The sequence below is a fragment of the Sorghum bicolor genome, chromosome 2, assembly GCF_000003195.3.
Source record: "Sorghum bicolor cultivar BTx623 chromosome 2, Sorghum_bicolor_NCBIv3, whole genome shotgun sequence".
NCBI classification, from domain to species: domain Eukaryota; kingdom Viridiplantae; phylum Streptophyta; class Magnoliopsida; order Poales; family Poaceae; genus Sorghum; species Sorghum bicolor.
The window spans coordinates 31163955-31177972 of NC_012871.2; the positions used below are offsets into that span (position 1 = coordinate 31163955).

The window sequence follows — 14018 nt, forward strand, 5'->3', positions numbered from 1 at the left end:
ATATATCTCATCTCTACAATGTCGGTATAACAATCACTCTCTTCTCTTTACATACTTGCCTACCTTGTTAGTTTAGCTTGTTGAAGGGTCGAGATGGCGGACTAGAGGGGGGGGTTAATAGTCCTTTCTAATTTTTATTGCGTCGGCTAACCGAAACAAATGCGGAATTAAGACTATCGGTCTAGCCAAGACTACACCCCTCTATCTAAGTTATCTAGCACCTTGTAAAAGATCCTAAACAAGCAAACAAGGTGCTACCTTAGCAAGAGCTCACCTAACCAATTCTAGGAGCAAGGTCGCACAAACCTATGCAACTAGTACTTTGCAAACCGGGGGAGCTCCTACTCAAACTAGTGAGGCAAAGCGCACAAAGCCTAAGCTCACTAGCAAGCTCAATAACAAGGCAACTAATGCTAAATTAGAGAGCGCAACTTACTTAGCTACACAAACTAAGCAATGTGACTAACAAGGTTACACAAACCAAATTAGTCACGCAAGGGAACTACTTCAAGCTACACAAGCAAGAAGGTAACTAGCAAGCTACACAAGCTAACTAATTACAAGAGCAACTACACAAGCACAAGTATATGAATGTAAGAACAAGCTTGTGTTAGGGACTTGCAAACCATCGGGAAGAACAAAGTTGACACGATGGTTTTCTCTCGAGGTTCACTTGGTTGCCACCAAGCTACGTCCCCGTTGAGACAAGCTCTAAGGTTGCCGCCGGTCCTCTTGCTAGTGGTGACCCGCAAGTCACACTCTCTCACATGGAGTGCTTACCACAAGCTCTAGCACTTGACCCGGCCGGACCACTTGTCGCTCTTCACGTCTCGCTCAACTAGAGTTGCTCTTCGTGATCCCCACGGGGTGAGCACCGTACCCTCACAATCTCTTCTCCGGAGCACCGCACAATCTCCTTGCGTGCTTCGATGGAGTCACAAGCCACCAAGCCGTCTAGGAGGTGGAAACCTCTAAGAGTAACAAGCACCACTGGCTTGCAACACGAACATCTAGTGCCACTCGATGCAATCTCTCAATGCAACGCACTAGAATCGCTCACTCACACAAACGGATGATCACTATCAAGCATATGTGAGTTAGAGGCTTTACTAGCACTCCACAAGCATGGACACTAAGTCCCAAGGGTGCTCAGCCACAGCCAAGGCCAGCCACCACTTCTATTTATAGCCCCAAGTGCTAAACTAGCCGTTGCCCCTTCACTGGGCAAAACACGTGGGTACCGGACGCTCACAGGGAGCCACCGGACGCTCAACCCCTAGCGTCCGGTGCTCAGGCGTCAGCCACGTGTCACTAGCCGTTTGAAAACAACCGTTGCCACCAACGGCTACTGCGCACGCGCGCCTGCACAGCACCACCGGACGCTCTACTGCGTCACACCGGACGCGTCCGGTGCTCACCGGACTCGTGCGCAGAGAGCTCCGCAAAGTCGCACGGTCACCGGACGCAAGCCACCGGATGCACCCTGAGCGTCCTGTGCTCTCCAGTTAGAAACACTCACTAATGTCACGCACCACCGGACGCTCGAACAGTAACCGCCCAGCGTCCGGTGCTAGCGTCCGGTGCCTTACCCTAGCTGGGCCAGGCACTGCTTGCATCGTACGCTCAGACTCAGCGTCCGGTGCTCTAGAAGCCAGCGTCCGGTGAGTGTTCCTCAGCGAGAAACGCTCCCGCGACTTCTCCAAAAATCCCACCAGCGCAATAGAAAATATGCTCTTAATTTTCTCAAAAGCGCCGAATCCTAGGAACTCCACCTCCTTTGTAAATGTGCCAACACCACCAAGTGTACACCACCATGTGCATGTGTGTTAGCTTTTCACAAACATTTTCCCAAAGGAGTTAGCCTCTCAACTTGCCACGCCACTCGATCCTAACACGTATGCAAAGTTAGATCGCTCAAGTGGCACTAGATGACCGATATGCAAACAAGTTTGCCCCTCTTGATAGTACGGCCATCTATCCTAAATCCGGTCATAAACTTCTCTACACACCTATGACCGGTGAAATGGAAATGCCCTAGGTTATACCTTTGCCTTGCGCTTTCCATTCCATCTCCTCCAATGTTGATGCAACACATGCACCAACCAATCACCAAATGATATGATCCACTTCATATCATCACGTGACCGCACTGGTTCATCGATCTTGACCTCACTTGCTCTTCACCGTTGCCTCGGTCCATTGGCACCAAGTCTTGCTCAAGCTTCACCGTCACACGCGGTCTCTCGCTTCAAAGCCTCTGACTTGCCCTTCATTCTTGCAACTGGTCCATCGAGCCAAGCCTCATCTTGATCTTCTCTACCTTGGTCATATGACTCCATGTCATGTCTCATATGCAATGAGCTCCTCCATCATCACATAATCACCTGTGGACTAATCTCCTGTGTATCTCACATAAATACTATTAGTCCACCTAAGTTGTCACTTAATTACCAAAACCAAACAATGACATTTCACTTGTGTAGCTTAGTTCTTGTTAGTATAGAGTTGTTGTGTAGCCTTCTCTAGTTGTTGTGTTTTAGTGTTTAACCTTCTTGCTAGACTTGTGCAGGTGGATTGCATAGCTTAGTTGTGCTAGTGCTAGAATAGCTTCGCCACTTATTTTACTAATCAAATTGTCTAGTTGAATTTGTAGAGAATTTTAAATAGGCTATTCACCCCCTCTAGCCATTTGGACCTTACAAGTGGTATCGGAGCCGAGGCACCATTTATTTAAGGCTTAACAACCTACGGTGAAGAAATGGCTCTTAGTTTGCATACCAACAACACCAAGAAGGCACTTTACTTTGATGGCACAAATTATGCTTATTGAAAGGTCAAGATGACCGCCCATCTCAAGTCAATCAATAGAGAAGTTTGGAAGGTGACCGAAACAATGTTTGAGGTTGCAAATGAGAATGCACCAACACCGGTCGAAGAAAAGAAGCTTCAATGCAATGATATTGCCATTAGTGCTCTTCATGAAGCTCTTGATGATAAGACCTTTGAGCAAATCAAGAACATTGAGATTGCTCATGATGCATGGGAAAAACTAGAAGAAACATTTGAGGGCACCAAGGGAACCAAGACCGCCAAAGCATACATCCGCCAAGAAAAGTTCTGAAGCTTCGAGATGCAAGAAGATGAAAGTGTGCCGGAGATGTTTCACTAGTTGCAAGTCATAGTGAATGAGCTCAAGGCACTTGGGGAAGAAGTGAAAGATAGTAAATTCTCTATGAAGTTCTTGAGAAGCCTACCCACGAGATTTGACACATTGATCACCGTGCTAGTCAAGACAACTCTCAACTCCACAACAAGTCTTCCAAGAGGTGATAACCGATGATGCTTATAGAGAAGATGATGAGAAGGATGAGTTGATCAAGAAAAGGAAGAAGGATGGTGAGAAGAAGGATGATGAGAAAAAGAAGAGTGTGGCATTCAAGGCCTCCACATCCAAGGGCAAAGCCAAGATAGAATCATCAAGTGAAGAAGAAGCAAGCTCTTGTGATAGTGATGAAGATGAGGAGATGGCTCTTCTTGTCAAAAGATTTGGCAAGTCTATGAAGAAGAAGGGCTATCAGGCAAGAAGGAAGAAGAGCTCCTCCAAGAAGATTGACCATTCCATGAGGTGTTTTAGATGCCATAGCAAGGATCATCTCATTTTTCAAGTGTCCCTATGATAGTGATGATGAAGATGCTATCAAAAAGGAAAGAAAGAAGCAAAAGAAGAAGCAAGAGAAGAAGGAAGGCTCAAACAAGAAGAAGGGTGATGCCCATGTTGCAACTTGGGATAGTGATGACTCCTCAAGTAATGATGAGAGCACCAAGAAGAATGGGCATGCTAGCATTGAAATTCAAGGAAAGAGCTCCATCTTCGAAAATCCATCATGCTTCATTGCTAAGGCCACTAAGGTATCATCCGATGATGAGAGTGACAATGCTAGTGATAGTGATAGTGATGATGATGAACCAACTAAAGATGAACTAATCACTATGCTAGAAGATTGCACTCGTCACTATAAAGAAACTAGAAAGGAGTGCAAGGCCTTGCTTAAGGATAAGAAAACCCTTGAGCAAGAACTTGATGAGCTTAGAGCATCTTATGAGAGTCTAAAGGAAGACCATAAGAAGCTTCAAAAGGCTCATACTAAGCTTGAAGAAGCTCATTCCTCTCTAGTTAACAAATGTGAAAATGAGCGAACTAAAATTGAGAAAGCTAAAACTTGCAACATAGGCATAACATGTGATATCTTGAGTAAGCCTATTATTGTTGCTTCCACTAACCCTTCATGTAGCACATCTACATCATCCCCATCTTGTAGTGATGGTTTCACTTGTGACACCACACTAAAATTTGAGAATGAAATTCTCAAGAAGGAGGTGAAAGAGCTCAATCACACCTTAGCCAAGGCTTATGGTGGTGAGGACCGCTTGCTTATGTGCTTGGGTAGCCAAAGAGCTTCTCTCTACAAAGAGGGATTAGGCTATAACCCCAAGAAAGGTAAGACCGCCTTTGCACCTCACAAGACTAGTTTTGTGAAGAACAATGGTCAGTATTGCAAAGCTTGCAAGCAAGTTGGTCACTTAGAGCAACAATGCATGAACAAGAAACCCAAAGCTAATGTATCCTCAATTAAGCTTAATTCTTTCTACATGCTTACCAAGGATACAAAAGGTGTTCATGCTAAGTTCATTGGTCCACCATGGATGGGCTCAACGAAGAAAGCCATTTGGGTACCAAAGAGCTTAGTTGCTAACCTTGGAGGACCCAATCAAGTTTGGGTACCTAAAAAGAATTGATCTTGTCTTGTAGGTCAATTACAAAGCTAGAGGAAGGCATTGTGTGCTTGATAGTGGGTGCACTCAACATATGACCGGGGAGTCTTGTATGTTCAAATCAATTGATACAAATCAAAATGGTGGCTTTGATTCTATCACCTTCGGCAACAACAAGAGAGGCAAGGTCAACGGGCTTGGTAAAATTGCTATCTCAAATGACATGAGCATATCAAATGTGTTGCTAGTTGAGAGCCTAGATTTCAATCTCTTGTCAATTGCACAACTTTGTGACCTTGGTTTTAAGTGCATCATTGGTAGTGATGATGTTGAGGTGGTTAGTGTTGATGGATCAAACTTGATATTCAAAGGATTTAGGCATGGTAGCTTATACTTGGTTGATTTCAATGATAGCGACACTCAATTGACATCTTGCCTAATTAGCAAATCAAATTTGGGTTGGTTGTGGAATAGAAGGCTTGTCATGTTGGAATGAAACAATTGAACAAACTATTGAGGCATGACTTAGTTAGAGGCTTGAAGGATGTCACCTTTGAGAAGGATAAACCATGTAGTGCTTGTCAAACCAGAAAGCACGTTGGAAATGCACATCCTAAGTGTCGGTGTTTTCCCCACGGGGGGTCACACCAACGAGTCAATTTGTATGCGTGCTCCCGTTTCCAGATGGTGATGCAAAAAGACACAAAGATTTATCCTGGTTCGGGCAAGAGAAGGTTTAGGGGGGGAAGTTTGTATTATTTTGCACCTAAGTACTTGTACAGGGGTGAATACAAGTGTGGTATGGAGGGAGATGGAGTATGGAAGCTCTACTACGTGTGAGTGTTGGGTCCCCTGATCGCTCCCAGGCCTCCCCTTTTACAGTTCCAAGGAGGGGCCTAGGGTACATGTGTAGGCGTTGGTGTAGAGGTCGATAGGGGCATGGCGCGCTGACCTACTCGATGCCTCCGTACCGGCGTGGCCTCGAGCCGTCCCGTCCTGGTAGCTTGATGATGATTATGCGTGCCCCTGTATTCTGCTCTGTACGCCTTCTTGGGCTGGTTTGTCTGCTGCACGCCTGTACGTCACGGCGGCGGATACGTCGGAGCGGCTGTGGTGTTGTCATTCGATGCCCAACCCTTCCCCAGGAAGGAAACGTGTCTGGTCGAGGGTCGGTTGCCGTGCAACGCCTTGCTAGCCCAAGCGCTGACCTTGGATGTCTCGGGGGGGTCTTGATTAGACGTTCCGACCATGCTTCCTGCATCCTGACACGCTCTGGGTTATTTGGTGGGGAAGGCTGCAAAAAGAATGACGGGACAGGTGCCTGTTCCCTATCACGCTTCCCGTAACTGGCGTGTTAGGTGAGAACGCGACAGGCGCATTAAATGCCCTGGTTCCCATGCCCACGTCAGGCGGCGTGCGGCGTCCTTGCGCTCGACGCCTCCTAATTCGCTCGAGCCTGTTTCCGTATTCGACGGTAATCTGGCGCTCGAGCCCTGATTGATTCGCTCGACGCCCTTCCCATCTTCGAGGATGCGGTCGTCGATGGCCGTATGTGTGACTGGGCAGAGCGTCGAGTAGTGGGGCCTCGAATTGCGTATGGATAATCCCGACATGGACATCAGTTGGGGTACCCCTTATTGATATCCTCAACAGTAGCCCCCAAGTCTCCATTTGAGCGCTGACGCTCGAGTGGAGGCTATATTTTACGACTAAGGTTCCGTGGGGGCGCGCGAGCGACCCCGCGGGGGTAGCCCCCGAGCCCTTGGAGGAATTTTTGACTCCTTCGAGGGTTATATTGCCTAATGTGTAGAAACGCTATCGACACCTGTGGTGGAAGGTTCTGATTGGCTTGTCTGCGCAGGGGTTTCGACGTACTCTCGATAGAGCGAGCGTCATCCACCCCAGATTGAGCTCCTAACGGGTAATCCAAGTGAGAACCTATGCCCCTTTTGAGGGGGTCAGCTGCAGCCCGGAGGTGTTCTCATAAAGCGGGGTCGACATGGTCGGGGATGCTGGCCTCGTTCGATAGAGTCCAGTGGCTCGATGCCTCCCGTCGGGGGGATTCCTTTCGACTGTCTCGACCCTACCTTGGACATCCCCAGCGAGTTCTTGAGGCGGGCCTCGACTTTCGACTACTCGCCGGGCATCCCTGACTCTGGTGCTCGAGATCGGCTGTCGAACCCTTTCTACGGGTCAGCCTGCGACCTCTCGAGACTCTCGTAGGTATGTACCTTGGCTTACAATGGAAGGAAGATGCCGCGGCGGTTCACCTTTTTGCCCGTTGGGTGCGTCTTTTCAGGCGGGAGCCGTTGCGACACTGTATCAGCGCAGAATCCGTAGCGTCCCGTCTGTGAGAGGAAAAAAGACCGTTAGGCGGCGCATTCATGGGGGGAGTTACCGCATTTATCGGATCTGCCCGTTGGTGGTTGCCGTCTATAAATATCTTGTGGTCCAGTTGCCGTTCTCCCTTCTGCTTTCTGCCTTCATTCTTGCCTTTGCTCCATTGCCATCTCACGCACGCGCGCACCCTCGAGCAGTAGCGAATCCGCCTTCCTCCCACCCAAGGATGCCTGTGAGACTCGTCGCCGCTGACGACTGGCGCCCATCGTCGATGACGGAGCGCCTGCTGCTGGAGCTCGAGAGGGAGGGGCTTCTACGCCCCCGTACTTCATCGTCGCGGCCGGAGTGGATCGCGCCGGCGGCGGACCACCGGGAGCCTAGGCCGCCCACTGGCTATGTGGTCTATTTTGCCAAGTTCCATCGCCACGGCCTGGGCGCTCCTCTGAGCCGCTTCATGCGGGCGCTCTGCCACCATTACGGGGTGGAGCTTCAGCACTTCTCCCCAAATGCTATCACCGTCGCGGCGGTCTTTGTTGCGGTGTGTGAGGGCTATTTGGGGATGATGCCCCACTGGGAGCTGTGGCTCCACCTCAACAGGGGCGAGCTCTTCAACGCCCCCACTGGGACTACAGGCGTGAGGAAACCCGAGCGGGCCGGGTGCCTCAACCTGGTGCTAAAGACGGGGAAGACGGAGAGGCCACGCGAGTACATCCCGGTGGGGTTGTCATCGAACCACACTGGATGGGACTCCCAGTGGTTCTACCTGAGGAATGACGACGATCTCCTCCCTGCCTACACCGGTCGCCGGATCACGGAGCGCCCGGAGAACTGGACATACGGCGTTGTCCAAGTTCATCAGTCGCGGCTCGACCCCCTCCTCGACGCCTTAAAGAAGTTGCGCATGGAAGGCCTGACCGCCACTCTCGTCCTCTCGGCCGTCCATCATCGGAGGGTTCTTCCGTTGATGTCTCGGCCGCTGAGGATGGACGAGATGGGTCCTGGTGTCTCGTCTCGGGACCTTGAGGCGTGCCGGATGTCCAACGAGGCTCCGGCGGACGACGAGGTTGCGGCCTGGGTCCGGGCGGCCGTCGCCGGCGACTTCCAGGCGGAGCACATCAATGGCTTCCCCATGAGGCCTGATGAGGGGTCAGTCGATCTGGTAAGTTCTCTTTCTGTACATGGTTTCGATCCTGGGTTTCCTTTGATCCCTCTTTAAGACTGTCTTTCGCTCTCGCAGGGACCGATTTACGTTCGGTCCTCGAGGCCTCCAGTAAAGGAGGACGGGGTCGACCGTGACAAGCGGCGGCAATCCGCGGAAAAGCAGAAGTCCGCAAAGGACTCACAAAAGAAAGAGAAGAAAAAGAAGAATCTCGATCGCCAATCGTTAGAGGCGCGTTGAGCCAAGTCCAGGCAAAGGGGCGAGCCTGAGGATGAATCCCCCAGCGAGGACGACGGCGGAGACGGCGATGACGATAGCGACGACTCCGAGGGGATGGCGTCTCGCCTCGACCGGATCCTCGAGGGTCCGCCTCGAGGCGACGTCGACGCCCCACGGACGGGAGCGCCTAAGGAGGGGCCGGGTGGATCTCACCGCCCCCGCGCTGACACTCCTCCCGCGCCTGCGCCAAGTCGAGCCGTCCCGCACCCCAACCTCCCCCTGCACCCAAGGCGGGTGGCCGGGCTAAGCCCCAGGCGACGGGGCCGTTGACCCGTGGCCACGCCGCAGCCTCCGAGAAGGGAGAAACTGGCCACAGGAGCGCTAGCCCCAGTGCTCGCCAGGTGGGAGATACTGGACCAAGGCCTACGCCTGCCCGTGAGGGGTCCGGAGCCTTGACGCGGGGCAGCTCGAGGCCTGCCGGTCGAGGCACCTGCAGGCGAGCTGTTCTCCCTGTGTTGTAAGTTCTTTGACGCTGTGACTTTCATTCTCCTGTTTCTTTATGTTTTCTTGTATAACAGTCTCCCTTATGTCCATTTCTCTTTCCTCAGGTTGAAGCGGACGCTTGAGCAGGCCCAGCCTTCAATGGCGAAAAGGCTTAAAGCGGGCGCGGCCTCCAGAGGAATGGGTTAGTGGCTTATTCCCATTGCTATGGGAGTTATGTCACTCTGGTGACGACTGACCTTTGCTTATGTGTGTACTTCAGGCTCCTCCGACCCTCGTCCGCCGACCGGTGCTGAGAGCGCCCCGCCTCGTCCCCTGGCGGGTGAGTCTGCCCCGTCGTCGCCAAAGCGGGTCGAGGCGCCTCACCCTCAAGGGCAGGAGGGAACCCCCGAGCCTCCCCGATCGGGGGTTGAGGCCGATCCTATCACTATAAGTGACAGGTCAGGCGGCGACGGGTCCTCGAGGGACGCCCGCCCTATGGACGAGGAGGTCGAGGCCTTTCCCACCGCGAAGCGGACGCCTTGGCCCATTGGGCTCCACTCTGTCGAAGAGCAGAGGAGGAAAGAGGAAAGAGAGCGCGAGCAGAAGATGCGGCAATAGCCATAGGAGGAACAACAGCTGCAGCCGAAGGAAGGAGAAGTGGGGCAGCCGTCAGCAGATCCCTAGCTCGAGGAGCTGCTGGAGCAGGACCGTCGCCAGGAGCCGCGGGAGCCCCAGGAGCAGCAGCAGCAGAGGGGCCAGCCGTTGGAGGAACCGCTCGAGCCTCCTCCTCACAGTCCGCCCCAACCGGTACCACCGGTGCCGCATGAGCCCAGGAACCAGGAGGAGGGACTGCCAGTTTTTGGTCCTCCAACCCCGGCGTGGCTCCATCCGGGGGCGCCTGCCGCGATCCCAGCCGAGTCAGGGCGGGCGGACGGCGTGGTGGCACTCGCCTGCATGATGCGTACTCCCGCCGACCCCGATTCTGAGATCAGGAGGACGATCTACGGTATGGACGGAACTCGCTCCGGGGTTCCTCCGGGGGCGTCGATCGTGGGAGCGCGTCCCCTTCGAGGAAGACGAGATCAGGACGTCAGAAGGCGGTGGTGGCAGCGAGACTAGGATGTGGAAGATAGTGGATGATGACAGGCGGTTCCCCTGTCTCGTCGACCTGTTCCTGCGCCACGGGGGGTCTCTCGAAACCGTCGAGGAGCTCATCCGAGGCGTCAAGGCGCGCACCGACCATGGGATGGAGAAGTGGTCTCCCGACCGGATCCGCATCCGGGCTTCCACCGATCCGTCCGAACCCAATATCTTTTTGGACGACCGGAAGGATGCCGAGAAGTGGGAGCACGTTGAGGAGCTTCGCCTGTGGATGAAGCACACGGTGGGGCTCCTGTTTGACGTGGTTAACAAGGGCTCGCACCGGCCTACTAAGTAAGTGTTTTTCAGTCCTTAATCCTTATAGAACAACAGGTTTTGTGTCTTAACTGCTCGATCACCGGCTCGCAGGACCTGAAAGAAACTTCCCACATCAAGTCGAGCTTCATCCACGCCACGAGAGGCGGCTGGGAGCAGCTCCCCATCCTCAAGGACAAACTCCTGGAGTCGCAGGAGAAACTCCTCAAGGCCTATAAGGAGCTCTTGGCACTTGAGGAGGAGAAGAAGGAGAGGGAGGCTGCCCTGGTCGAGGCTCGAGAGGCCTCGAGGAAGGCAGTGGAAGAGGCTGCGCTGCTAAGGGAGCGGGCTATGACGGTCGAGGAAGCTACGTCCAAAGCCCGGGATGAGGCCCTGACCTACAAGAGCGCGGCTGCTGACCTTGGTAAGGAGAAGGGCCTCCTCCAGACTGAACTCGCCTCTGCCCGGGAAACCTTTCAAAGGATGAAGGTGGAGTGCGTGAACAGCGAGATTGCCAGGAGCGCCGCTGAGGAGGCCAGGAGGAAGGCTCTCGAAGATCTCGAGGTGGAGCGGGCTCGATCCCGCAGCTTTTCTGACGACGTTGATCGTCTGAAGAGGGCACTGCTGGAAAAAGATGGGGCCATTGTGCAAGCCGGCAAGGTGATCGAAGATCTTCGTGTCGCCAACACCGAGTTGGCGCGCTCCAACAGGGAGGTCGAGAGGGCCAACACCAACTTGGTTAGCGAGAACACGGCTCTGGAGGAGAGCATCCGCGGTATGTTTCTACTATTGAGTTTTCTTTTCGAGGTGTGTTGGTCGTTATCTAATTTCCTCGTGTTGGTCTTTGCAGGGCTTAAGGACGAGCTGCTGGCTGCCCAAGTTGAGGCTCGCTCCGCCAAGCGTCAGCTCGAGGGGGAGGTCGCTCTGAACCGTCGGCTGCGGACGGCGATAAGCGATCTCTCGACCTCTTGGGAGGTCGAGCCTATGGACGAATCGAGGGAGGAAGCTCGAGCCGACGCACTGGTCGATCAACTGTGCTATCTAGGCGCGGCGCTGAGGGATCGAGTGCGGGACGCTCTTCATATCGGCGTGAAGCGGGCGATGGTGGTAGTCTGCTCGGGCTTTTCATATGACATGGAGGTGGTGTCCGACGGCTTTGTCACCGACATCTCCAAGACTGATGCGGAGAACGAGGAGAGGCTCCACGCCTTGATCGACGACGCAGAGGTCCCTGGAGAAAGGTTGGCTAAGCTGTTCGAGCCGGAAGTACTTCCCCCCGAGACTAGCCCGGGCGCGGGTGGCGGTGGCGAGGGCCGAGACGCGGACTGAGGCCTGTGAGCCTTTTCTGGGCGCTTAGGCCCCTTTGTATAGTATTTTGTCGTTCTGTCTTATGTAATATTGTGTTTTTAAGTAACTTATGAGATCTTGTGAATGTTTGCGCGTCTTTCCGCTCGACGCTCTTTTTCCTTTTGCGCCTATGTTTGTATTCCTCGTTTGGTCTTTTGCTTAAGGCGACCTCGATAGCCTCAAGGGTGAGGACGCTTGTAGAGTTTCCGTAGCCCGGGGGCGTAGGAGTTCTCAGGCTCGTTGTCTCTCGGCCCCTAAGGGGCTCGAGGTGCCTCTACTATTTGACCGTATGAAGTCTACAGATAGGAACAAAAGAATTATTTGATTTTTTTCGATATTGGGAGGGGGGCACCCCCCTGCTAGCCCCCGAGGGGGTATCGACTATGATGGGTCATAGTTGGTACTCCCTTCTAACGTCGTGAAAAAATAAATTACTCGAGGGAAAGATCTCATTCATTCACGCTCTCATTCATAAAGACTTGGTACAGAAAGTACATGGGAACATAAAGCTCTGAAGTTCTAGGGGTAGAATCGACGTAGCTATTCGATGTTCCACGCGTTGGTGAAGATTGCCCCTTTTTCGTCCGCGAGCTTGTATGTCCCCGGCTTCAGGACCTCGGTCACCACGTATGGGCCCTCCCAAGGTGGAGTCAGCTTGTTGCGTCCTTGATTGCTTTGCCGCTGCCGTAGGACGAGGTCACCCACGTTCAGATCTCTCTTGCATACGTGCTTGTCGTGGTAGCGTCGAAGCTTCTGCTGGTATCTGGCGGAGTTAAGGAGGGCCATGTCTCGAGCTTCCTCGAGTTGGTCGACAGTATTCTCTTGAGTTTCTTTATTTGATTTCTCATTGTATGCTTTGAGTCGAGGGGATCCATACTCAAGGTCCGTTGGGAGCACGGCCTCAGAGCCATAGATCATGAAGAATGGGGAGTATTTTGTGGCCCTGCTCGGCGTCGTTCTTAAGCTCCATAGGACCAAAGAAAGCTCCTCGACCCACTTCTTGCTGAATTTCTTCAAGCGGTTGTAGATCCTTGGTTTGAGCCCCTGTAAAATCATGCCGTTGGCACGCTCGACCTAGCCGTTAGTTCGAGGGTGAGCCACTGCAGACCAGTTCACACGGATGTGATGCCGATCGCAGAAGTCCAAGAACTTTCTGCCGGTGAACTGAGTGCCGTTGTCGGTGATGATGACATTGGGGATCCCAAACCGGTGGATGATGTCGGTGAAGAAAAGGACGGCCTGCTCGGAGCGGATGTTGGTGATGGGTTGAGCCTCGATCCATTTGGAGAATTTGTCGATGGCTACCAACAAATGGGTGTACCCTCCTTTTGCCTTCTGTAGAGGTCCTACTAGGTCGAGTCCCCACACCGCAAACGGCCACGTGATGGGGATCATTTGGAGAGCGTGGGCGGGCAGATGCGTCTGCTTGGCGTAGAATTGGCACCCATGGCATGAGCGCACGAGCTCGATGGCGTCAGCTACGGCCGTTGGCCAGTAGAAGCCTTGTCGCAAGGCATTCCCAACGAGGGTTCGTGGGGCAGCATGGTGGCCGCAAGCCCCCGAGTGTAGATCCTCGAGGAGTTTTCGGCCTTCTTCTATGGTGATGCAACGCTGCAAGATCCCTGTTGGGCTCCGTCGGTACAGCTCGTTGTCCTTGCCGTAGATCACATATGATTTGGCCCTTCGAGCGACACGGCGGGCCTCGGATCGATCCTCTGGTAGCTCATAGCGGATCAGGCAATCGAGGAATGGCGTGCGCCAGTCGAACGGTCGACTGGGCCACTGCTCCGCCCCCATTACCTCAGCTGCCATTAGTAGCGCTTCGATGGCGTCGGTCTGCTGGGCAGGAGCGGCTTCGACACCAGCCTCCGGGCCCAAGTCGACGGAAGGCTCATGTAGATCTCTTGAAAACGCGTCAGGCGGGACCGTGCCTCGAGTCGACGCAATCTTGGCGAGTTCGTCGGCCGCCTCGTTGTAGCGTCGGGCGACGTGGACGAGTTCGAGGCTGTGGAACTTGTCCTTGAGTCGACGGACCTCCTTGCAGTACGCCTCCATTTTCGGGTCGTGGCTACTCGAGGTCTTCATCACTTGGTCAATGACGAGCTGGGAGTCGCCTCGAACGTCGAGGCGTCGGACTCCTAGCTCGATGGCGGTTTTCAGGCTGTTGACAAGGGCCTCGTCCTCCGTGACATTGTTGGATGCGGCAAAATGAATCCTGATAATATACCTCATATGAACGCCTAGGGGCGAGATGAATAGCAGGCCTGCCCTAGCCCCTGTTGTCACAGAACCGACCAAATTA

The 14018-nt window shown here is 53.2% G+C and overlaps 1 protein-coding gene across 1 annotated transcript in view; it reads left to right on the forward strand.

Annotated features, from left to right (window-relative positions):
* Positions 10721-14018, forward strand: part of LOC110432666 (neurofilament medium polypeptide-like) — a 36395-nt gene continuing 33097 nt past the window's right edge. Inside the window, exons 1-2 of the mRNA XM_021453446.1 lie at positions 10721-11024; positions 11220-11287. Coding sequence (XP_021309121.1) covers positions 10721-11024; positions 11220-11287 — 372 coding nt within the window. The remainder of the gene's footprint in view (positions 11025-11219; positions 11288-14018) is intronic.